The sequence below is a fragment of the Urocitellus parryii genome, chromosome 15 (assembly GCF_045843805.1).
Source record: "Urocitellus parryii isolate mUroPar1 chromosome 15, mUroPar1.hap1, whole genome shotgun sequence".
NCBI classification, from domain to species: domain Eukaryota; kingdom Metazoa; phylum Chordata; class Mammalia; order Rodentia; family Sciuridae; genus Urocitellus; species Urocitellus parryii.
This window is the reverse complement of record NC_135545.1, coordinates 33884350-33907570: the sequence shown is the minus strand read 5'-3', so window position 1 is coordinate 33907570 and position 23221 is coordinate 33884350. Positions and strand designations below refer to the sequence as shown.

Sequence of the window (23221 nt, the reverse complement as noted above, 5' to 3'; positions counted from 1 at the left end):
AGGGGCGCTGCCCTTTAGGGATGACCACAGGAGTGGGTCTGGCTGGCCAGCCAGCCCAGGGGGCTCCTGGAGGAAACGAAAGCTGTCAGTCCCCAGAGGACTACAGCTGCCCTTCCAGGCCTGTCCTAGAGGCATTCTGGGGGTCAGCCGGTGGCAGATCCTGGCACCCTGCAGTGCACAGCTGCCAGGGCTGGGCCTCTAGGGCCCTGAAGGGGCTCAAAGGACAGCTGGGAGTGTGGCCCAGCCCAAGCCCCAGCCCCACCTGTTCTCCTAGCCGCGGGAGGGGCTACCCTCTTCTCCAGTCTGAACTGACCTTTTCTGTTACCCTGCTGCCCCCTGCTGGCTTAGAGAGGACAGCACAGGCAATCGTGGGCCTGGGGAGCCCATGAGGCCAGAGGATGCCTCTCACAAGGAAACCAGGGAATAGTTACAAATTTAATAAAATTCGCCTTATAAATTACAGCAGCAGCCCCAGGGCTCAGTTTGCTGCCCCAAGAAGCAATAGTTGGGCAAAGCTGGGCAGCTGGAGAGGAAGTTGTGGCAGAATCCGGGCTGTGGAGGTGGCCGGTGGGCCAGCCCATCTCCAGGATAGCTGCAGCGGCAGGGGCCGGCAGAGCTCGTGGCCAGAGGGCACACAGAACAGAAGGGGGTGCCAAGGACAAGCCCAAGGGCTGCCTGGTGCCCCACCCACTGGCTCTTCAGTCCAGACTGGCCATGAGCAGATGCAGCTCGCGGAAGGCACTGCCGTGGCGGCCGCTCAGGCCCGACTTGCTCTTGACGAGGCCACTGATGCTCTTGAGCTGCTTGTAGCAGAGCCGGCACTTGTGTAGTCTGTGGGCAGAGGGTTGGCACCTGAGGCAGCCAGCCGGCCACCATGGCCCCGCCTAGCATCGGGACCCAGCTGTCCTAACAGCCCTCCTCCCAAGGGAAGGCTGTGGCCCTGAGCACAGAACCCTAGGCCATGCCAGGGCTCAGGGAAGAACCCAGGCTCTGGCCAGGCCCTGTGCCACCACCCCCAACCCTGTGTGCTTCCCCATGAGCTGCTGTATCAGGGCCATTAACATATGGGCCCTGTGTCCCTTAGCCTGCTGGGGCACCCCTGCCAGGCACACACTGGCCCTCACCTCTCCTCACGAGTGATGTCCACACCCACGGAGGGCGGAGCTGCCAGGATGTCAGTGATCAGCGGCAGAAACCTCTGCAGGATGAGCTTCAGGGAGGTACAGCCTGTCTGGACGTAGCTTCAGGGACAGACAGGTGGAGTCAAGGACAGACACCAGGGCAACCAGAAAGGTAGTGAGGTACAACAGGACAGTGTGGGGCGGGGCGTGGGGGGGCAGACACAGGCCACTTGCTCTGGCCACTGCTGCAGAGGGGCAGGGTCCCTGGAGGAGCCCCGCCAACCCCCATGCAGGCCCAACTCCCTACCTCTCGTACTTGCTCTGCAGAAGCTTCTCGATTTGCGGCAGCACCGTGGTACACAGGTCCAGCTTCCAGAGGGAGCTGGGGAAAGGCCAGGCGGGCACCATCAGGCCGGCCCCGCCACCCGTCCCTTCCCCTCCCAGACACTTACGCTTTCTGGTTGAGGATGTTCAGGAGGTCCACCACTACCGACAGGTCACTGATGGCCACCGCAGAGTCTACGGACGTCTGTGCAAACAGAGCTCCATGAGCGGGTGGGACATGTGGGGAGGTGTGAAGATGGGGCTGGGGTTTTACCAAGACCACGCGCCTAAAAGGAGGAGGGCAAGGCCCAGCAGAAACGGATGCTCCAGGAATGGCAGCGTGCGTCACACGGGAGGAGCGGGTCGGGTGAGACAGGGCTGCCCGCCCCAGCCCCGGCCTGGTGTAGTGTCGGCCAGGCAGCAGTGGGGCACAACAGCCCCGGGCAGAGGAGGGCACCTGCCTTGACATCGCCCGTGGTCCACACGGCCCGCACGGTATCCAGGTTCTTGTGGCGGCTGGTGAGCACCACACACATGGTGTCGTGGCCTTTTCGGATCTGGGACATGGCATCCTCGTCCACCAGCTCCGCCTGCTGGGGGACCTTCACGGCCTATGTGGGACAGGCACCCAGACGCTGACACGGGAACAGGTGGCAGGGCTCTGCCCTGGCCCATGGGCCTCCACCCACCCCACAGCTGGACCCCACTCACAGGCAGGAAGTCAGAGGCCTTTAGCCCAATGGGCTCGTTCCGCGTGGCAGGGATGATGGCGGGATCACCCTTGGGTGCAGGCGTGGAAGTGGTGACCAGGGGCTGGGGAAGGGCTTCAGGCTAAAGGGAGCAAAGGATTAGTAGGTGGCCACCCCGGGCCTCCCCTCTCTGCCTCCTAACATGGGCGACCCGGATCCTGGCTCAGGACTCCAGCCCTCCCAGCCCTGGCCACAGCCCTTCAGCTGGGACGTACATTTGGTGCTGGGAACTGCACGTCCATGGCTGCGCTGGGCTTCGCTGCCTCCTTGGCCGTGGTCGTGTCTGGGGCAAGAGGAAGACGCACTGGATCAGACCAGGAGAGACTGGGGGAGAGGCAGGCCCGGGTGGGACTCTAGGTGGCTCTGTGCCCAGGGGGTGGCACAGGGAGACCTGTGTCCGGGGGCTGGGCCCCTCTCCTCCTGTCCTCCAGTCTCTTTGTGGAAGGGACCAGGGGATTCACAGCCTTTTCTTCACTAGGAATGCAGCGAGTGCGGGTAGGGAGGGGACCTGGGCTGTGAACAGGAACTGGAGGGGGAGAGGGCCCCCCTGCCCCTTTCCATCTTCATCTTAACTCCCAGCAGGGCTGGCTTCCTGCTGGGCTGGCTGCTCAGCTCCAGGCCCCCAGGCCTCCTCAGTGCCTTCCTTCCCCAGGCTTCTCCCTCCTCTCACCATCCTCAGACCTCCTCAGAGCCGTCCCCTCAGCCCATCTCCAGTGGCCCTGGTGACCCCACTTCCTTCACAGCACGTGTCCCCAGGCAGGCCCCCTGCAGCTGTCTGTCCACTGTTTCTCCACCGTTAGGCACAGGCCTCAAGGGAGCACCTGCTTGCCTCACCCCCACTGTCACCAGGGCCGTGCCCTTGCAAACAGCAGGACTGTTGAGGAGGGAAGGACAGGAGCCCGTGGGGGAGGCTGAGGTCATGCCATGGAAGGGAGGCCTGGGAGAGCCAGGCCCCTAGAGGCCAGCTCTGCCCCAACTCACCATCCTCTGGGGGTGCTGGGAAGGGCTCACTTCTTCGGGGTGGTGTCCGACCTGCCGAAGCAAAGTGGGCTGACTGAGGACACCAGGGTCCTGTCTGTGAGCCCTCCTGGCCATGCCAGCCTAGGGCCCAGGGGCTAGTCAGAATGCTGAGATGAAGCTGTCCCCAGGCAAAGATGACACTGCTCCTGACCCCGGGAGCCCCCGCCCACTTCTCCTGTGGGCCCTCCCTTTGCCCAGGGCAGGGCTGGGGCACCGAGTGGCTGCTGGGCCTCTGCTGGGGAGTGCCCAGGCTCCTGCCCTCAGTCCCATGGAAGCCCAGCCCACAGGGCCTGGAGAACAAGGCAGAGAGGCTGGGTGCAGGAAGGGGCCAGGGACGAGGACAAAGGGCTCAAGCCCAGCCAGGATGTCCCTGGGAAGGACCAGGGCCTCCCCTCAGCAGGACAGGGGCCTCACTGATGCTGTTCTTGGGCTGGAAGATCTCGGTGTAGTCCTCGGCGTTCTGGATCTCCGCCCGGGACTCCCGCTCGTCCCGGTCGTCCTCACTGCTGGGGCTGCGACGCTCACTCTCCGAGTTGCGTTTCACCCTGGGGTGCAGGGCACAGCCCAGGGCACCAGGCCCAGGTGAGTCGGGCTGCCCCCACCAGCCCCCAGATGACCCGGGCCCACACCCCAGGCGCCCACCTCTGAGGTTTGCTGCAGGTCGTGCTGGGCCGTTCATAGATGCGCCGGAGAGGGACACTGGGGTTGGGCGACTGCTGCGCCAGGGGCTGGCTGTCCTGCACAGGGTCCTGGGCCACAGTGCCCGTCCTGGTGACTCGCGTGAGGTCCACCACGTAGGAGGAGACGTTGCTCTGAGAGAAGGCCACGCCTATCTGGGGAAGCAGGGGAGGGAGTGAGGAGGCTGGGGTTGAGGGGGCAGTGGCTTAGCAGAAGGGTGGACATGGGTGCCTCGGCTCTCTTACCAGCTGGTCATTGCAGATGGCCAGGTCGGCTACCTTGCCCCAGTTCACCAGGACCACGTCAAAGCAGCGCTCGGGCTCCCAGCCGTAGACACGCAGCGAGTCCTGACAGCCACTGTACAGGCAGCAGCCATCGGGGTTGAAGAGGACGCTCCTGGGCCAGGAAGAGTTGGCCGTGGGTCCCAGGGCACTCCCTGTACCCCACTCTGAGACACCGGGAGAGCCCAGGGAAGAGGCCAAGTGGAGACAGGGCACTGGGCCCACCGCATCCCCTGGCCAGGGCCTGGGCCCAGCGCTCTGCCCCTGCATACCTGACGGGGCCAGGCTCCCCTTCAATACAGCTCACCACCTGGAACTTCTCCAGATCCCAAAAACGGATCGTCCTGCAAAGGCAGCCGCTCTGTCGGAAACCAGTTCCCCCACCCGGCCGCCTACCCGCCACACGCCTCGGGCCTGCCCAGTGGCTTTCTCTAGAGACCTCTGTCCCCAGGGCCACAGGAAGCCCTGTCTTGGGCAGGGGCTGGCCCTGCACGGCAGCAGGAGGGTAAGCACGACCCAGCTGGGCTGTGTGGCCCTGCCTGCCGGGCTGGTCCCCAGTCACAGGCCTCCCCGACCTGAGGGAGCCCAGGACACCAGGGCCCAGGAACCAAGGCTGAGGGAGACAAGGGCCTGGCTCAGACGAAGCCCACTCTTCTACACAGTCACCAGAACATGACACCCAGGACAGAGGCGGGAGGGATGGCGGCCAGCTGGCCCTGCTCACCTGTCAGAGCTGCCGGAGGCCAGGAGGTACTCATTGGGGTGAAACTCTACCACGTTGACAGGTCCCGTGTGACCAGGGAATTCAGACATCATCTTGCCGGCAGTCAGATCCCAGAGCTGGGGACAGGGAGGGTGGGGGTCAGGGGCAGGACGGACACCTGGCTGCCTGCTCTCCCTCTAATCCAGCCACTGCTGACTCTGCCCAGGCTCAGGGCATGGGACACTACCGGGAGGGTGGCAGGTCAGCCTGAGTGTGACCAGCAGACCCAGGCTCCCGCCCCTGGGCCCAGACTGGGAGCTACCTTCACTGTGTGGTCGTCCGCGGCCGATGCCAACCACTTCCCATCAGGGCTGAACCGCAGACAGCGCACGGCCTGGCTGTGCCCCTGCAGAGACAGCACGAGGCTCGCGGGAAGGCCTGGACCCACAGGCCCCTCGCCCACCCCTCCAGCCCTGCCCCCACAGGGCTCTCCCGGGGAACAGGCACAGAGGGACAGCGAGCCACAGTCAGATGACTCCACATGTCACCATGGACTCACAGCCAGCAGGATGCCAGGATGTCAAGATCGTGGACTCTTTCAGAGATTAAATGCCCTTAAAGGCTCTGAAAACCCTCCAAAATAACTGCTGGTCGAACACAGGGCTGCCGGGCTCATATGGCCAGGAGCCCCTTCAGCTAATGCCATGCCACCTGCCTGCGGTGGCACAACACAGAGCAGCCTGGCACTCCGCTCACATCAGGGGAGAGCCACCCGTGGCTCACCTGCATCCGAGACCCACACTCCACGTTCCCACCCACAGCTGGCAATTCCCCAGACCCCAGGATCTGGGGCCACACCACACTCCCCACGCCATGGTACCAGAGGACACGGGCCTTACCCTGTACCGGAAGACACAGCCTTTCCTCCTGATGTCCCAGAGCTGTGGGGGAGAAGGGCCGAGGGGCAGTGTCAGGAGAGGTCAGGACTGGTCCCAGAGCCTGAGCCAGAGGGCAGCATACAGCCCTGAGCAGAGGGGACTCTGCACCTCCAGGTAGTGACAGCCACTAATGCAGACAGAGGCTCACTCAGGCTGGGCACTCTGAGCCCACGAGTCAGGAAAGCACCTGCCCGTCCCTTTCCCAGGAGGTGAGGGTGCTGCTCAGGAGGGAGGACATCCCCAGAACAAGGTGGAAGCCCACCCCTCAGGCAGCTCAGCCACAGCCAGCCAGTGTGGGACCCAGGGCGGAGCAGCGTCTCACCTTGATATTCGTGTCCTGGGAACCCGAGGCGACGAACTCGCCGTAAGGGTGGAAATCCAGGCTGCAGATGTTGGCTTTGTGTCCCATGAGTGTGCGCAGAACTAACACCGAGAGAGAGCAGAGGCCAGGCGCAAGGCCGGGTCAGCAGCGTGCTTCTCAGAACCAACCACAGAAAGCCGCAGCCCCGCCACCCTTGTCTCGAGAGATGGCAGCCACCTCTGTCACTGCTCAACTCCCCAGCAAACCTGCCACAGTGCTCAGCACCCAGCTTGTCCCAGCGTGCCCACGAGAGAATCTCGAGGCAGCAGAGCCAGACCTGCGCTCAGCCCAGGCTCCTGGCTGTGAAGCCCACTGGGCGAGTGACTTGCCCATGGCAGTGCCAAGGGGACACTAGCTGGCGGTGCAGCTGCAGGGAAGTGGCTTGAAGATGGAAACCCAGGAAGGCTTCTTGGGGGTGGTATCTGAAGAGGTGTCAGTGCGTGGAGGAGGGGCACTGGTGGGTGGAGGGGAGGACTCGTCTCGGGCTCTCACTGGCCCTCTGGGGTAATGCTTATCCACAGGAATTTTTTTTTTTGGCAGAGGGTACTGGGGTTTGAACCCGGCGCTCAGCCACTGAGCCACATCCCAGCCCTATTTTGTATTTTGAGACAGGGTCTCACTGAGTGGCTTAGTGCGTTGCCACTCCTGAGGCTGGCTTTGAACTCACGATCCTCCTGCCTCAGCCTCTGGAGCTTCTGGGATTACAGGCGTGGGCCACCACACCCAGCAATCCATGGGATCCTGAGAGTAGCCATGAGGTCAAATGAAGGGGCTGAGAGAACAAAGAGCGGCCACAGCTAAGGACAGCACTGAGCACCTCTGCTGCCCAGGAGCCACGCCCCCATCCTTTAAGGTTTGGCAGGCAGCTCCACGGCCCGGCCAGGGCCTGCTGGCTTCAAACCACGTTACTGTCTCAGGGTCTTCTCTGGTACCACGCAAAGCTGTCATGTCTTACTTTTTGAGACTTATACTTCCACAGTCTAGAGAAAACTGATCAGCCCAAGAGTACTGGGGCCGTGGGGTACGGGAGTCCAGCCATCTGAGGCTTGGGCCAGAGTGAAACCGGGTGCCTAGTGAAGCAGTGAGTTCTCTGTTGTGGGAAGTGTTCAGGACTTCGGGTAGAATACGTTAGGGACAGGAGCCATGAGACCCAAGCGCTGGGAGAACTCGAACTGTTGATCTTCTCCGTCCACTTACGTCAGGCTGTGAGCGGGGGAATCAGACCAAACAGACTCTTCCTGGCATGGCTCGTCTGCTCTGTGACCTAGGCACACACTCACCCCCGGAGCCTTGCATTGAGTTGGTAAGAACTGAGTAAGAAACTCATTGCAAATGCTCAGCTTGGACCTGACTCGTGCCAAGAGCTCAGTAAATGCCAGTCGTAATTATTCCTCCTCTGGTTTCTTCCTTGCTTTCATCCCCTTCTGTCTGTACCCCAGCTAGCAGTGAAGCCCACGGGCAAGCGACCTGCCCGAGGTGGTGCCAAAGGACACTAGCTGACGGTACAGCTGCAGGGAAGTGGGAGAGACCTCTCCTCCTGAGGTCCTGGAGCATGTGTCCTGCTCCTCTCCTCTGGCATAGTGACAAGGCACTACCCAGGGCTGTGCCATCTGGGCACCTCTCTTGTTCATCTACTGAGCACTCTGGTGCTCAGCAGGCGGATGTGGCCCTGTCCAGGCACTGGGTCTTTGTGGCCAAGCCAGGAGGCGTGAGGGTGCAGCGGCCTGCCTGAGGCCGGATGGCAGGCATAGGGCTGGGAGTCAAGAGTAGGTGCTGCCTCTTGAGCAGCGACCTTCACCGTGAACTTTGCCACAGCTGCTAGCAGAGGGCAGGCATGGCTGAGAGCAGGAAGAGAGGGAGCTGCTGTCCTCACCACCTTGGGCACAGAGTCCACTGCTCCATCTGGCCTAAGTGTCCTCTGCAGCAGGCCGTGACAGGCACAGGAGCTGGGACTACGCTTCCTTCCCACCTGGGGAGTGTGACAGGCAGCTGGCAGGTCTCCAGGGAGTACCCAGCCCACCGCGCTGTGCCCCGAGCTGTGCCCCTCCTGGCTCTTCGCATCTTGTGCTGCGTGGGCTCCCACTGCCTTGCAGGCTAACGAGGCCTTGGCCTGCCAGCCTCCAGCCCACCAGCGACTCACTTCGCCTCCCACAGCAAAGACTCAGAGGTCCTGTCCCGCCCTGCGTGGGCCAGCTTCATGAGGCACACACAGCCTCCTGGGGGACCCGCGCTGACCCGCCGGTGCCCCTGGCTGCCAGTGGAAGGCTGGCAGGACCACATTCTTCTGGCATGACTTCTGCCCTTGCTCGTCTCTGCCAGCTTCAGCTGCAGGATCCGGGAACTCTAGAGTCTGGGGAAAGCTTCTGAGAATCCCCAACTCGAGGCAGCAGCTGGCAGAGCAGGGAGCACTGGGCCAGGTGTCCTGCCACCAGGGTTCAAGTCCCAGGTCCTGCCACCTGTAGCCACGGGGATTTTACCAAGCTCAGTCCCCTCCCTGAACCCCAGTTTGCCTATCTGTAAAGTCAGGGGACCCTGTCAACCTGGCTCCGCATCATAATCACCTGGAAGCTCAATACAGCCAGACTTGGGGTCCACCCCACTACCAAATCAGGTCCTGGGGTGGGGGACAGCCATGTGCCCATGGCTCCTCATGCAGCAGGAACCCTCAGCTTCCAGTCCTTGGTCACTTCGTGGAATTGCTCACGTTTCTCTGATGAGAGGAAGAGCAGAGCCGAGGAAGTCTGGCCCCTGCTCTTCAGTGGCCTGTGTGCGGCTGCTGGCGCCCTCTGGGATTCGGGTCTAGGCAGAGGCTGCCCGGGATGCCGGCTTCTGACCCAGCTGGCTGCCTTCTCAGGTAGAGCCCGCATCCTAGATGAGCTCTCTCAGCCTGCTCAAGTCCAGCAAGGCCCACATGCCATATGGTGTGGCCAGGAGGGGACCCTAAGCTGAGACACACCGTGGGCAGCCATCTAGCATCAGAGGGTTCTTAGGACCATGTTGCTCTTCAATGGACCATCACTGTGGAGGCCCAGGGCGCCATCTTTCCCGAGGACTACTGACACAAACAGAGCACTGTTCTCAAGCACAGGGGACCTCGCTGCTGGGCACATGTGGCCAATGGCTGCTGTCCTGCAGATGCTGAGCATGTGTAAAAGAGAGGCCCGGAAGAAGCCCCAAGGCTCAGCCAGGCACGAGGGCCTCTCTGGAAAAGGCAGCCTTGGCACAGTCCCCACCCTCCTGAGCTGCAATGGTGGCCTCCTGCCTGGCACGCCCAAAGGTCCCAGCCAAAGCAGCCGAGCAGAGGTAGCAAATGGGCTCTATTTGTCTCACGGTGCTAGCCGTGCGGCATGCCACACAGTAGGGTGACTTAGCTATCAACAGTGAAGAGCGCGTGGGCTCCACACGGATTCCCAGACCCTCCTGACTTGTCCGTGGGGCTGGCAGCTGCGTCACTTTGCTGCACCCCAGCAGCTGCAGGCCTGGGACAGCCCTGCTGAGGGGAGGCGAGACTCCTGGAGGCCCAGAACCGAGGGCGTGCACCTCCAGACAGAAAGGACCAGGGGACCCCTCTCAGAGATGAAAACCAACCCACATCTGTGTTCCTTACTGTGAAACCTCACAAAGCTGGGGCACAGATCCTATAAGCTCAGGGCAGGGGACAGTGGGAGGGGAAAGGTCCCACATGAAGGATCCTGCAGAGGGACAGCACTGGAACCCCAGAGCCAGGGGAGCTGGACCCTCACAATCCTGAGGGCAAATATGTCTTGGGACCCAGGGTAGCAGACAAAGACAAGGAAGCCCAGGTGACAGAAGGGCTGCAGGTCCAGTGTTCCCGTGTCACTAGGACCTGAGAACAGAGCTCTGAGAAGGGACAGCTGGATTATGGGATGGGCATGAGGCAAACAGGAGGAGCTTTACTTTACTGGGACAGAATTTGGAATGAAGAAAACATACAGATGAAAAAAGAACAATGTTCAATTCCAGGGGAATAAATCGGTTGTGAGTACCATTCCCCAGGCCCTTACAACATGGCCCTGTTTAAACAGTGACACTGCGGGTGGTGGGGGAATGTGAGAGGGTCAGGGGTCAGATGTGAGAGACATCTTCATCTTCCACAGTAGGAGGACAATATTTTATGTGTATTTTCTTTTTCTCTGTGGTACTGGGGAGCAAACCCAGGGGTGCTCTATCACTGAGCCATATCCTCCTTTTTTAAAATTTTAAGTCAGGGTCTTGCTAAGTTGCTGAGGCTGGCCTCAAACTTGCAATCCTCCTGACTCGGCCTCTAGAGTCACAAGGAGTATAGGCATGTGCCACTATGCCCAGCTTATGACACATTTGTTTTGGCTTTTTAAACTACATATTACTTTTATCCAGATGAAAAATAAACTCAAAAAACAGAAGCAATCAGACCTGGCTGCTCCAGGCCCACGTCCCCATGGGGCTGAGTGGGGGCTGCCCCACGGAGATGTGCGCTGAACAGCCTCCCACCACCCAGGAGTCCTGTGCGGGCCCTGATCACTCCAGGCTCTGAGTCCACCCCCACGCGCACCTGCCTATCCACACAGCTACCCATCCAGACAGTCCATGGGCACCTCCCAGTGCCAGCTGCTCAGGGGCAGCAGTGCACGTTGCTCCAGGCTAAGGGGGCTGGGTGGGCACCACGCCATCTGGTCAGTGCCCCAGGAGGGAAGCGTGCGTCTGCCTCCGAGCCGGAAGCTGAGCACAAACTGCGCGCAGGGAAGTTAAGTTTGAGGCCTACTTTTGGCAGCTTCCAGGTCCCACACACGGATGGAGCCCGACTGGGAGCCAGCCACGATGAGCTCCTCGGGGGTGTTGAGGCGGACACTCTCCACTGGGGACGTGTGGCCTGTCAGGCTCTGTGGAGAGAGAGTGGCAACTTTAATGCGTTGTGGGGACACCCCCAGACTTTGCCCCAAACTCAGGGTCCCTGGGAAAGGCTTTGGCAAGAGGTGGCTGGTGTAGGGAGGCTGCCGGGGCCACACCCGGGCCCTCCTGCAGACCCCCTCCGTATGGCCACTTGCCCCCGCACAAACCCCAGTCACCCTCCAGCCCCTTCCCAGACATGGGTGTCACCAATAGAAATAGCCCTGAGACCCTCGCAGGGTAGCAGGTGACCATGATAACGAGACGCCTGCCTTTAGTGGTGAGTCCACTGCTCTCATCTCCCCCTCCCAGGCACAGGTCCCTGTGGGTACCAGACTCCCAAGGGCTACCCGCCCCAGTGGGAGACCCCACCATGGAACCCAGGGGGGCTGGGAGTGACTCTCGCCTACTCAAACCATCAGAGGGGAGCAGGGCCAGGCTGGACACTCAGGGTAGGAGGTGCCGGCATGTCCAGCTTTCTGGACAGAAGACTGGAACCTCAGTCCATGTGTTTGTGCTTCCCCACCTGCTGGTCCCCACACAGCACAGTGGCAACTCTGTCAGTGTTTGCTAGGACAACAGCCCTGCTGAGGGGGGGAGAGGACTGCTCCTCAGCGTAACTACCCAGAGGCCCAGTGGTTACGAGTAGCTTGTGGACTCGACCAGTCCAGCCCGAGTCTGGGGCACAAACGGGCAAAACCCACCCATATTAGAAATGCACGGTCCCCTCCAACCAGCAACTGCACCTCGGGAAAGTGCTCACCCTCTCTTTGCCCAAGCCCATACAAAACAATGCCAACCCAGGGAACTCAGTGCTGTGGACTGAACACAGGACCTTGCACAGGCCAGGCAAGGGCTCTGCCTCCGCACCACACCCCAGCCCAGCCGTGGATCTCTCTAACGAGAGACTGGAGACAACACAAATGCCCATCCTAGGAAAGCGGTTAGCTAACTATGGTCTCCATGATCACCTGCGCAACGAAAGACTAGTCAGTCATGGAGATGAGTAAGGCAGCCGTTCAAACACGACAGACTGATCGCCATGACCCCTTCAGGTGAAAAAGATGGACAACGGTGTACACAGTACGATATCATTTGTGTAAAAAAGCAGGAGCGGGGAACAGATATACATATTTGCTCACTGATGCACAGAATAATTCTAGAAGGCCACAGAAAGTATTTGGAGCCAGGGTTGCCTCCAGGGAAGGGGACAAGGGAGGAAGGAAGGAAGGAAGACTTCACCGTTCACACTCCATCTTTTGGATGTTGGGCCATATGAGCACATCACATGCTCAAACCTAAACCAAAGTTCACAACAGTGGACCTCCTGCAGAGGGAGCACATGTGTCCACGTCACAGGACACTCAGAATGCAGCAGGTTGGGACACTGAAAGATCTGGGCGCTTGGTCGAGGGTGAGTGACAAAACAGTGACCCAGATGAGGCCAGCTGGAAACCTGAAGGCTGCCCTGGTGCCCAAAAGGAGTCTGGCCTTCAGCCAGGTGGCTCCCCTATTCTTGAAGGCTGGCTACTGTCCTAACCAGCCTAGGTTGTCCTGGGCCTCACTGATTTAACCACCTGCTCTGGGGGACAAGTGCATGGGTCACTTCCTGTCCCATTTTTGATTATTTCCAACTCATGTATATATTACTTTGGCAATTCAGGGAAAAGAAAACCCCAAAATTTCAATTCCATTCTTATTGAACCCCAGTACACTGGTTGTAGTTCGAGTACATCATAGTTCTTCCCCTGGATGTCATAAAAATGCCTAAGTAATTAAGTTTCTACAAATAAATATCAATTCCCTCCGTTTTATCTTTATGTTTATTTGGGCAAGAGTCATAAGAATGGTAATTCCCTGTGTTGGCAAGGATGTGGGGGGAAAGTGCAGATTCGTATGCTACCGGTGAGGATGTAAATTGATTTCTGGAGGGCAATTTGGAAATATGTTTTGAAAGCTTTTTAAAAAGTGCACACCCTCAGATTAAATGCAATGATCACAGACGTGCTCAAAGGTTTGGGTAGAAGAGGATGTTCACCACAGTGTGGTTTAGCAGAGACAAAAATTGGCAACAGCCTCATGATGATAACAGGGTGTGGCTAAGCTAATTACAGCTCATCCCTATAATGGAATACCAGGAAGCCATTAAAAATCATGTTGTAAAAGAATATTTGTTGACATAGGAAAATCCTTATAACATTGTTATTCTTAAAAACCAGGTTATGCAAGAGAAAATAAGATGGTATTCTGGAGACAGAGTTTTATACATTTACATGTATATACACGTACATGTATTTGCACGTATGCACACACATACATGCCCATATATGTGCGTCTCTGAATCTAGAAAGGCACAGACCAAAATATCAACCATGGTGGTCTTTGGAAAATGGAATTGCCTGTAATTAATTTTTGTTTTTCCCTCCTTCATGCTTTCCTGCACTGAATATGGTTGAGTAACTAGGGAAACTGCTATTAAAGAACTAGCTCCCTAAGCAGCTTCAACTGGGTTCCTGCGAATCCTTTTTGAGGACTGAGGTTGGGAATCCATCACTGACCGGTGAGCAGGCCGGCTGGGCTGGTGTACTATGAGCATTTTGGCTCAACCACAGGCCCAGGGCTTATTTAGACTTTGAACACTCTGGAATTCTGCCCCTCAGCCAGGTGGCTTCCCAACTCTTGAGGGCTGGCCACTGTCCCAGCCAGCCTAGGTTGCCCTGGGCCTCACTGAGCAGACAGTGGGGGGCAGCACTGCTGGCCCCATCTGGCCTAGGTTGGGCCCCAGAAGACAGGTATGCCTTGGGCTTAACAGTGCCTGGAGAGCCACCTGCTGCCCAGCCCCCAACCTTGCCCTTCACAAGTCCCCTCCAGGTGCACGCCCCGACCCACCGAGCCTCACCATGATGCAGTTGGGCTTGTTGATGGACCACAGGTTGACGCGGCAGTCATCCCCGCCTGTGGCCAGCAGCCTCCCGGAGGCTTTGCCCAGCACCAGCGAGGACACATTGCTGGCGTGGGCGACAATCTCCTCTACACAGGAAAGAAAAGGGAGAAGGCAGTCAGGGTCCTAGTTGGGGCCATGTGGTGGGGGCCTGCTTGGCCACCAGCTCTGGATCGGAAACCTAGACAACTCCCACGAGCTGTAGGGCCAGCGACAGGACTGGGTATGGCCTGGGACTGAAAGGACTCTCAATGCCAGTCATTCCTGTCCTATGCATGATTTGTTCTTTTTCTTTTTTTTCTTTTTTGCACATCAACTGATAATACAGCTAACTACACAATCAGACCTCATTTTTTAAAATATTAGCAAATGAATGTGTGCACTGGACACAGACAGACACTCTTTTCTTGTCACTATGCTCTAAACAATAGAGTGTAACGACCACTGACATAGCACTTACCTATCAGGCATTATAAATAATTGAGAGATGATTTAAAGCAAATGGGAGGAAGATCATGGGCTCTATGCAAATAACATGCCATCTTATACAGGGGACTTCAGCATCATTCAGATTTTGGTATTTGCACATAGAGGACCTGGAACCAAGCCTACACGGATACCAAGGGACAAATAAACTCAAGTTTTAAGATTAACTTGCTATTTTCAGTTAACTTTGTCTTAAGCAATATGCTCATGATACTTTTTTCATAACAGGAAAAGAACAAAAAAAATCACCATCGAAATAAAAAAAAAAAAAATATAGGTGCCACTAGGTGCCACTCACACGCAGACCCACCCCAGGACACACTCTCAAAACAACGCAAGTCCACTCTAGGTGGGCTGTCCCCAGGTGAGCCCACATAGGGCTGCGCTCAGATTCCATCCTCAGGTGCTGGCTGAGCTCTGCTGGTTGCTACTGTGTGGCTTTAGACAAGTCACTTGTCCTCTGAGGGCTGATCCTTGTGTAATAAACAGGATGACCATAGTGCCTGCCCCGGGGGTTGCTGCGGGTTTGCTCCCTGAGATGCTGAGGAGGGAGCTGCTGGGGGGGGGGGGCGGCTAAGGGCCAGCTGCCCCTGGAGCGGGAGCGGCTACGGGGGCCAGGCAGGTTGGGGAGGGCTCTGTGGGGAGGGCGCAAGAGGCACCAGAGTGGGCTGGGAGGGGTGAGGCTGACCAGACACAGTAGGAGATAAGGCCTGTGGGCAGCCAGCAGGGCCCCTGGCCTGGGTTGTGGGGCCCCAGACCTAATCGTCGGGGGCAGGGAGGGGGGGGTGGGCTCATCTGTGCTCTGAAGGGAGCCAGGTGGCAGCCCAGGCCTCTGAGCCAGTCGCTGGGCCGAGTTCCTCCTGGGAACAAAGAGGAGCAAAGGCAGGCCTCCCCACACAGGCGAGGGAAATCTCCAACATGCCAAGGCCCTGAGGGTTGGTTTGGGTGACAGGAGGATAAGGTCTGTCGCAGCTGGTCTGCAGAGGGCCCTTCCTCTGCCCCAGCTCCGACTCCAGCCTGGCTGGGTGGCTCTGGTGTAGGCGGCAGAGCACAAGCAGGCTGAGAAAGTGGGCCTGGGAAAGCCAGGCGGCCTGACTCAGAAGGGCTGTCCAAGATGCCAGGGGCCCAGGCCACAGGCTTGACCTCACAGATGACACCTCCCCAGGGCCGGAGCTCCCTGCAGGCCCAGACATCAGCTGGGGTACTAGAAACCCACCATGAGGATTCCAGGGAGTTGGCCCTACTCAGCCCTCACACCAACCACAGAGCCTCCTGTTCTGAGCACCAGGGACAGAGATCTATTCCAAAGCTTCTGCCCAGCCCAGCAATAAGGGAACCCATCTTTTCCCTGAGCACTTTGCCCACAAGCTTTGAGCCCTGTCCCCTCCTCTGAAGCGATTCCCTATCTACTTTGCCCTCTCCCTGGACCAACTTGAGGCCTCCTTTAGTGTGCCCTGACTCTGATCCTTACCGCTGAAAGTTCTTGCTGGATCTCAGGAATGCGGTCCCTGGAGATGGCCATCAGTTCATAACAGAAGCATTTCTGGTCAGCCCTCACCCAGCCCAGTCCATTCTAGGCCTCGCACGGGGAGGCTGTGGGGAGTGAGAGCCAGGGTTCCTGCCTCAATGCTCCAGTGCAGTCCCAGTCCCAGCATAGGGCACAGGGATGGAAGAGCTGCAGACTCTGGGTAAGAAACACCTCTTCTCTAGCAGTGTGGCCAGGCACTGAGCACAGCCTAGGGGGATGGCAGGAGGCATGCCCCAGGAACGAGCAGGGGGCACAGGATGTGGGCTGAGACTCCCCCTTTGTCTTGGCTTGAAGGCCATCAACCAGCCACAGCCCACACCTGAGTGCCCAATTTTAATGCAGACACATCACAGTTCTCAGTGTCTAACAGCAGACTGGGTGACAGCAAACTGCTCTGCCCTGCAGCACAATCCCACATCACTTTTCCTGGGTAAAAAACAGAACACTTTGTTTTCTGGCCAGATATGCCAAGGACCTGCATCCTAGGTAGACGAAGCAAAACTGGGCTTCAACAGGTCCATCTGGCCAAGCACCTCCTGACCCTAAAGTCACACGATCCTGAGTTTTTCAGACAATTTATACCATGGAAAGCACTGTGCACATGAAATTGTCTGCAGATGCCCAACATGCCTGGGCACACTGCCTCCTGCTCCAATACTCTGATGGCTTGACCTTGCCATTCAGAGAAAGCTGTGTCAAAGGGCTGAGGTCCTATGGACACGGGCCCCTGCAGGACTCAATGGCTTCCTCTGGCACCATGTTCTCCCTACTGCTGAGCCTCAGCCCATAGTGTCCTTTAGGTCCTTTTAATACACCAACCTTCCTGCTTTGGGGTCTTTGCGTTTGCAGCTCAAGCAGCCTACAGCACCCCCTGCCCCAGTGCCCTTGTCACTCAGTGACTCAATGCACATGTACTATCTTGGAATTAGATAAGGTCGGAAATGGATGGATGTGGTTATCCACTCCTGCCTGTTGCTCTCCCGAGGCTGAGCTCCAAGTGTACAGTAACCCTGTCCATTCTGTCCCCCCACTGGGTCCCCACTGCCTGGCTCTAGGCTCAGCAGAGAATAGCTGTTGAAGGGATAGATACACAATCCCAATAAATATGAAATGGCTCTGTCCAAAGTTTCCCCATGCTTTGGGGAACCATAAAAGGGTTCTCCCAGAACTTTGTTCTCCATAAAAGTTCTCCACAGAGCTTTGGAGAACATTTTGCACATGCCCCGAGTGTCTCACTTTATAAGTGAGGAAAGTGGGATCCAGCAAACAGCTTTGCCCAGCACCTCGTGGCTAAAAAGTGGTGTAGCCTTACCCCAGCTCCTGAGAGCAGCCAGGGACAGTGGGCAGAAGATGAGCAGGTGGAACACATCAAATCTATGCCAACAAGTTACAGCTGAGGTAGGACCCAGAGAAGGGCCAAGGTGTACAGCAGTTCTCCAGATGTGCTCTAGGGATCCTTGGGATCCTCAAAATCCTTCTAGAGGGTACAAAAGGACAAAACTATCTTCCTAGCTACACTAAGATGGTATTTGTGTTTTGTACTTTCGTTTGCTCACAAGCATGCAGTGGAGTTTTCCAGGAGACACATGACATGATGACATCATCACTCTGTCCATGTCTGATTATACACTCTTGCATTTCAAACTGTCTCTATTAACTTCTAACATGGTGAATATTGACAAGAAAAGCACTTTGGGGTCCTCAATAATTTTTAAAAGTATAAAAGGGGTCTTAGATCAAAGAGTTTAGAACTACTCGTGTAAAGTAATGGTGGGGGTGGGGTGCTCATGTTCGGTTACATTCCAGAGCCCCATCAGCATCCCTCTGCTCACTCTTACTCCCACCACCCTTCCCCACCCATATCCCAGGATGCTTTCATTAGACCAAGGAAGTCCCATTCTGCCTGTTGGCCTAGCTGGCAATCCTAAGTTCGAAATCTCACTTCAAGCTCACAGCAACTATCGAATGTGGTGTGATCATCGTACAGACAAGAAAAGTAAGCCTTAGGTTAAGTCACCTGTACATTGTCACCACTCAGCAAAGGAGTGCCACAGCCACAATTTACATCTTTGTCTACCTTACAAGGCCTGGGAGTCTCTGCCTGTTCCAAGAAGAGACACAGCCGCAGGTTCAGGCTGCCCAGCAAAGAGCAGCTAACAGAATAAACAAAATGATACAGAAAAATGAAAACTACTCACGCAACTTCCAGGCTGTCTTCGTGACCACAGGGGTGGCCATCCTTCAGGGCTCGCACTTAAAGCCCCACCCACAAAATGGACTGTGCCTTCTTCTGGGGTGGGGGTGGATCCCCCCCAGATCCGCCAATCAAGGTGGCAGAGAGTTGACACACATCCAGGCAGAGGGAATGTCTCCTCTCCTGGCCCTGGACGACCTGGCGTCTTTAACTCATCCACAGCAGCAATAGCAGCAGCTTCTGCACATCTGTCAGGATCCCAGATCATGGAATATCAGGCATGGGCCATCTCAGCTCAACAGTGGGCTGGAATACAAACCGAGGTAAGGGTGTGTTAGGAAACATTTGGGAAGAGCTGCAGCCCCCTGGATCACCAAGGCCACTTGATAAAAACTGACCCGCACCAAAGCAAACCAGAACCAGGAGCTGCACTGCAAATTGTTGTTGAGGATTTGCAGAAGGGGCACCTCAGGCAAGGCCACTTAGAGCACAGGGAGAAAGGCCCTCCCAGAAGCTGTGATAATGGGCAGCAGCTCTGCCACAGGACTGCTGGCTGCCTGAAGTGCAGCAGCTGCAGTGAGGCGGGGAAGACCACGTGTCTAAATTTCTGGGAATGACTGTTTTCACCTGACGTATAGGATGGAGGGTGGAGTCAGAGGCTAAGCTTAGGGGCCCAGGAGAGGCACCCCAGAGGCTGCCATTGACAAGGTCCTCTCTAGGAATAATCCCAAAAAGGAGATTGAGGGTCCAATCCCCCAGCTCCTGGTAAGGGAACCTCTTCTGACCACTGAAATCCCCAAGGGCAGAGCTGGAAAGTAGGCCTCCATCAGAGCGTCAGAGGTATGACTCCTCAACTCTAAAGCCTCCCACAGCGGCTTCGCCTCTTTCCCATGAACCCTCTCCCTTGTGTTCCCTTTCTCCTGCCTCCTGGGTCTCCCATTCGAGCACATCTTACCTCCTGAACTCCCTAATTTGGTCCCCACCTCACCAGATCCACTTTACTTCCCTTGCTCCGCTGCCACCAGCGCCGCCCATTCATTCGCTCTTAGGCTTCATGTGCCCCTACTCATTACCCATCCTCCTTCAGACCCCCAACACTGCTTCCGGCCTCCCTAGCTTTCCCCCTCCGGCCTCCCAGCTGGCCCCGTTCGTCCCAAGGTTGGGGCTGGTCCATCGGGTTCGCCTGATCCTCCCACCCCTCTCGGCTGGCGGGGCACCGGCTGCAGGATCCCCCGCCCTGAGCCCTCTGCCAGCAGCTCGACCGGCCCTGCCGGGCTCGGCCCAGCCTAGGGCCCATCTTGCCCTTGCCTCCGCGCTCCCTTGCCCACTTTACCTGCAGCAGCTGCTCCGGAGGCCGAGGCTTTGCTCCAGGCGCGACCCCCACTTGCCTCCATCCCCTACCCTGATTGGCCGCTGCTTGACAACCGACCCTCACAACAAAACCTCCGGCCCAGAACCCCGCCCACCCCGCCTCCCACACCAATCATCCGCCGCGGACGCTCCGCCTTCTACCAAGTTTGCCCAATGGAAGCAGGCGCTTCTGCCGCTTTTCTTAAGTACCCGCCCCCTTTTCCTGAATCGGACTAATCACGAGGAGGGAGGGTTCAAGAGACGCCTTTTGGTCTCTACTATACCAACGCGGGCTGCCATTTTCTTTGACCCGCCTTCGCTTCACGTTTTCCCTTTCCTCTTCTTCCTCCAACCTAGGTTGCGTTTGAAAACTTTGCGAGTCGCCTCCAATGGCGGTCGCTCCAATCCCTTTAGCAACCGTCCTGGATAGACCAATCAGCATCCACATTATTGGAAAAACCAATCCCGCGGTAGCCAATGGGAAGGGAACTTGGAGAGCAGCCTGAAGCCGCGGACCCTTCCATCTTGGAACCGGGCGAAGCCAGCGGAGGACTTAGCATTTTGCCAGTAGTTCTCCTCCATGCATTTCCCTGCGGGCAGTGCCGCAGTGATCTGAAGACTTTGCGTCTTTGATCCAAACGGCGCCTTGAGTTCCCCGCGGGAAACTTGGAGCGAAACAGAGCTAGATTCCCGGTCCGAGTCAGGCGCGGAGCCCGGGAGTGCGGGCCCCTCAACCTGAGCCCCGGGCCGGTTGGATGAGTGGACAACAGCAGCAGTAGCAGCAGTAGCAGCAGCGTGTTGTCCATGCGGGATGCCCTCAGGGAAAGGCCTTAACTACCGAGTGCCTGAAGACCCTAGAACCGCCTGGTTTATCCTCCACGCTGCACCTCCGGTCGGGACAGCTTGGCCACAACCCCAAGGGGTAGGAATTACCCGTTTACAGAAGCGGAAACTGAGGCCCAGGTTAAGGTGCTTATAAAAGACCACGCATCCAAAAAGAATGGCCCCAGGACGCGAATCCTTGTTCTTAAAGTCAAAGCCTGGGAGATCCCCTCAGTACAGGACCCCCTCTGCCAGCGCAGGAAGCTGAGAGTCCACCCACCGTCACGTGGTACTTTTGGGAAGCTGATCCGGAGGGGAGTTTGGGGATTTTTAAGAGAGGGCTGGATTAGGAGAATAACTGCGAATGAAAGTTACCGCCTGCACTCCCCTACTTTACTTTGTACCGGACATTGCACCCAGCCCCTTTTATTTTTTGAGACAGGGTTTCGCTAAGTTGCTGAGGGTCTATGTAAATTGCTGAGGCTGATCTAGAAATTATGATCCTCCTGCTTCAAGCCTCTGGGATCGCTGGGATTGCAGGTGTGCACCACTTCCCGCTTTTTAATACCCCAAAAAATATATCTTTTTTTTTTTTTTTTTGGTACCGGGGATTGAACCACGGAACCACATCCCAGCCCTTTTTAAATATTTTATTTAGAGATGGGGTCTCCCTGAGTTGCTTAGAGCCTCCCTAAATTGCTGAGGCTGACTTTGAACTCAGGATCCTCCTGCCTCAGCTTCCCCAGCCGCTGGGATTACCAGCATGTACCACTGTGCCCGGCAAAACTTAATAGTAACTTTGAAAAATCATTTTTCTTAGAGAAAACTTGAAAATATAGCACATGATACTCATCATGTACATTGCGACGCTTGTTAACATCTTGCCATATTTGCTTTGTGTATTTTTTCCTGGACCCGTTGGAAATTGTAAATATTGTGACATTTCAATCCTGACACTTAGAATACTGAGCAAACATGTAGGTCTTTAAAATCGGGCTGTTATTCTAACATAACCGTTGTTATCACCACCCCTAAGAAAATTAATTCTCTGACAGCCAGTCCATACTTGATGCCCTCAGTTATCCCTCAAGTATATTTAAAAACTTTTTTCTTTTCTGTAGGAACCAGGCTGGGGGTGTAGCTCTTTCCTAGAGCCCCCATCTAGCAGGAGAACTGTTTACAGCACTGAAAAAAAAAAAATCTCACCAGGAACCAATCAAGATTCATCACACTTGGCTCTTTTTAAATTCATTCTGTTTTCATCCCCCAATCTTTAATTTGTTTTAATGACATTAATCTCTTGAAATTAAGCCCTTTCCTTATAAGGGACCCCATGTATTGGATTTGTTGTTTTTTCTTTCAACTGCCACTTACATTGTCCCTCCTCCCCTGAGTTTCTTGTGAACTGGAAGTTAGTTCTAAAAACTTGACAGATTCATGCCATGCATTTAAAGACATTTTTTTTTACAGTACACATACCCCAAAGCACGTGTTATAAGGTCAGTGAGGTTTTGCAGACTGAGAATCCCCTGGTGGAGATCCCACCTCCCACTAGGCCCCGCCCCTTAAGGCTTCCATCACCTCCCAAGAGCGCCACCCTGCGGACCAAGGCGTAGCGCATGGCCTTTAGGTCCTATCGATCCAAAATACCGCAGCCCCGTTGAGTGGATGCTACCGGTGGGATTGTTGGGCCAGAGTTTAGCTTTAGTAGGTAACGCCAGATGGTTTTCCAAAAGTGATCGGACTGATTGACACTTCACTAGGAAAGGTGTTTATATGAGAGTCTGTCCAGTGCTTCTCATGCCACCAACACTCAGCCCATGCTGGTGGGTGTGTAGTGGCGTTTCACTTTCCTGTTGACTAATGAGTTTTAAAACATTTTCGTGTGTGTGTGTGTGTTGGCCATTTTTTAAGCTGTCCTAGTGAGTGCTTGCTATGTGCCACTCCCAGCCCTCTCTGCTCTGTAGGTCTTATTTAAAGCAACAGTGGCGTCCCGTTTCACAGCCCGGTAAATGGTGAGAGGAGGAACCGGAATCCTTTGCACTCTAATGTCGAATCCCCGGACTCTTGGTTCTTGGGCATGGGCCTTGGTCTTGCCATTCGCACTTTGTAAGCAGGTCCACCCTCACCGTGTTGAGATCTAACCAGCTGTGTGCAGGTGGCTGTGGGACCCCTGATATTCCAACAGAGGGCAGGAAGCAGAAGAGCAAGGCAGCCAAGGAGCAGTCCCAGGCCGTAGGGAAAGGTTTTATGGTTTGGATTTGGATTGTCCCCCAAAGGCTTTTGTTTTTAAGGCTTGGTCCCTGATGCAGCAGGGTTCAGAGGTGGGCCTTGGGGACTGGTTGGTCATGAGGGCTCTGACCTCACAGTGGATCAATCCACTGAGGGATTCATGGCTGAGCAGATGATCAAAAGGTGGTAGGACCTGGAGGGGGTGGGACCTAGTTGGAGGGAGTGGGCCACGAGAGGAGAGCCCTTGTGTCATATGTCCTGTCCTTGTCACCCCTCTCTCCACTTCCTGGCTGCTGTGGGGTGAGCAGCTGGGCTCCCTCCCTGAGGCCCACGATTTATGGAGCCTGCCCACCCTGGACTGAAACCACGGGCCAAAATAAATGTTCCCTCCTCTGAGTCGTTTCTTCAGGTATTTTGTCACAGCAGCGAGAAGCTGACTAACCCAAAGGAAAGGAAAAGGGACAGGGCTGAAGCCTGGAGTTCAAAGGCAAATTCAAAGTGTTTATTCACAGAAACTATGAGGAGGGGGCGGCCGCAGTCGTGAGGCCAGGCCCTGAGTAGACAGGCATGAGCCTGCTCAGGGAGCACGGGGCTCACGCCATCTAG

At 56.5% G+C, this 23221-nt stretch overlaps 1 protein-coding gene across 2 annotated transcripts; it reads right to left on the bottom strand.

Moving 5' to 3' along the window:
- Nucleotides 1-421: 421 nt before the first annotated feature.
- On the bottom strand, nucleotides 422-19648 carry Katnb1 (katanin regulatory subunit B1). Of its 2 annotated transcripts, none has more exons than XM_026395678.2 (19): nucleotides 19545-19648; nucleotides 18216-18517; nucleotides 10938-11055; nucleotides 6137-6237; nucleotides 5776-5817; nucleotides 5199-5282; nucleotides 4898-5013; nucleotides 4446-4517; nucleotides 4138-4288; nucleotides 3857-4047; nucleotides 3629-3759; nucleotides 3176-3226; nucleotides 2410-2477; nucleotides 2157-2276; nucleotides 1907-2056; nucleotides 1574-1650; nucleotides 1429-1503; nucleotides 1125-1241; nucleotides 422-831 (listed from the first exon to the last, which is right to left on the bottom strand). In XM_026395678.2, the coding sequence occupies exons 2-19, from the start codon at nucleotides 18477-18479 to the stop codon at nucleotides 699-701; spliced, it is 2061 nt and encodes a 686-aa protein (XP_026251463.1). In that variant the 5' UTR covers nucleotides 18480-18517; nucleotides 19545-19648; the 3' UTR covers nucleotides 422-698. The 2 variants fall into 2 exon arrangements, with proteins under 2 accessions (XP_026251463.1, XP_077649193.1); XM_077793067.1 differs by lacking the exon at nucleotides 19545-19648 and adding an exon at nucleotides 13962-14092 and having other exon boundaries at nucleotides 18216-18355.
- Nucleotides 19649-23221: the final 3573 nt, after the last annotated feature.

What these genes read in the sequence shown, in the direction of transcription:
- Katnb1 (XM_026395678.2), bottom strand. Translation starts at nt 18,479, where the DNA reads ATGATCTGGGATCCTGACAGATGTGCAGAAGCTGCTGCTATTGCTGCT. An exon ending in CCCAGGACACGAATATCAAG is followed by an intron (nt 5,818 to 6,136) that starts GTGAGACGCTGC and finishes TCTCCCCCACAG; the next exon opens with CTCTGGGACATCAGGAGGAA. An exon ending in CCAGCCCAAGAACAGCATCA is followed by an intron (nt 3,227 to 3,628) that starts GTGAGGCCCCTG and finishes TTGCTTCGGCAG; the next exon opens with GTCGGACACCACCCCGAAGA.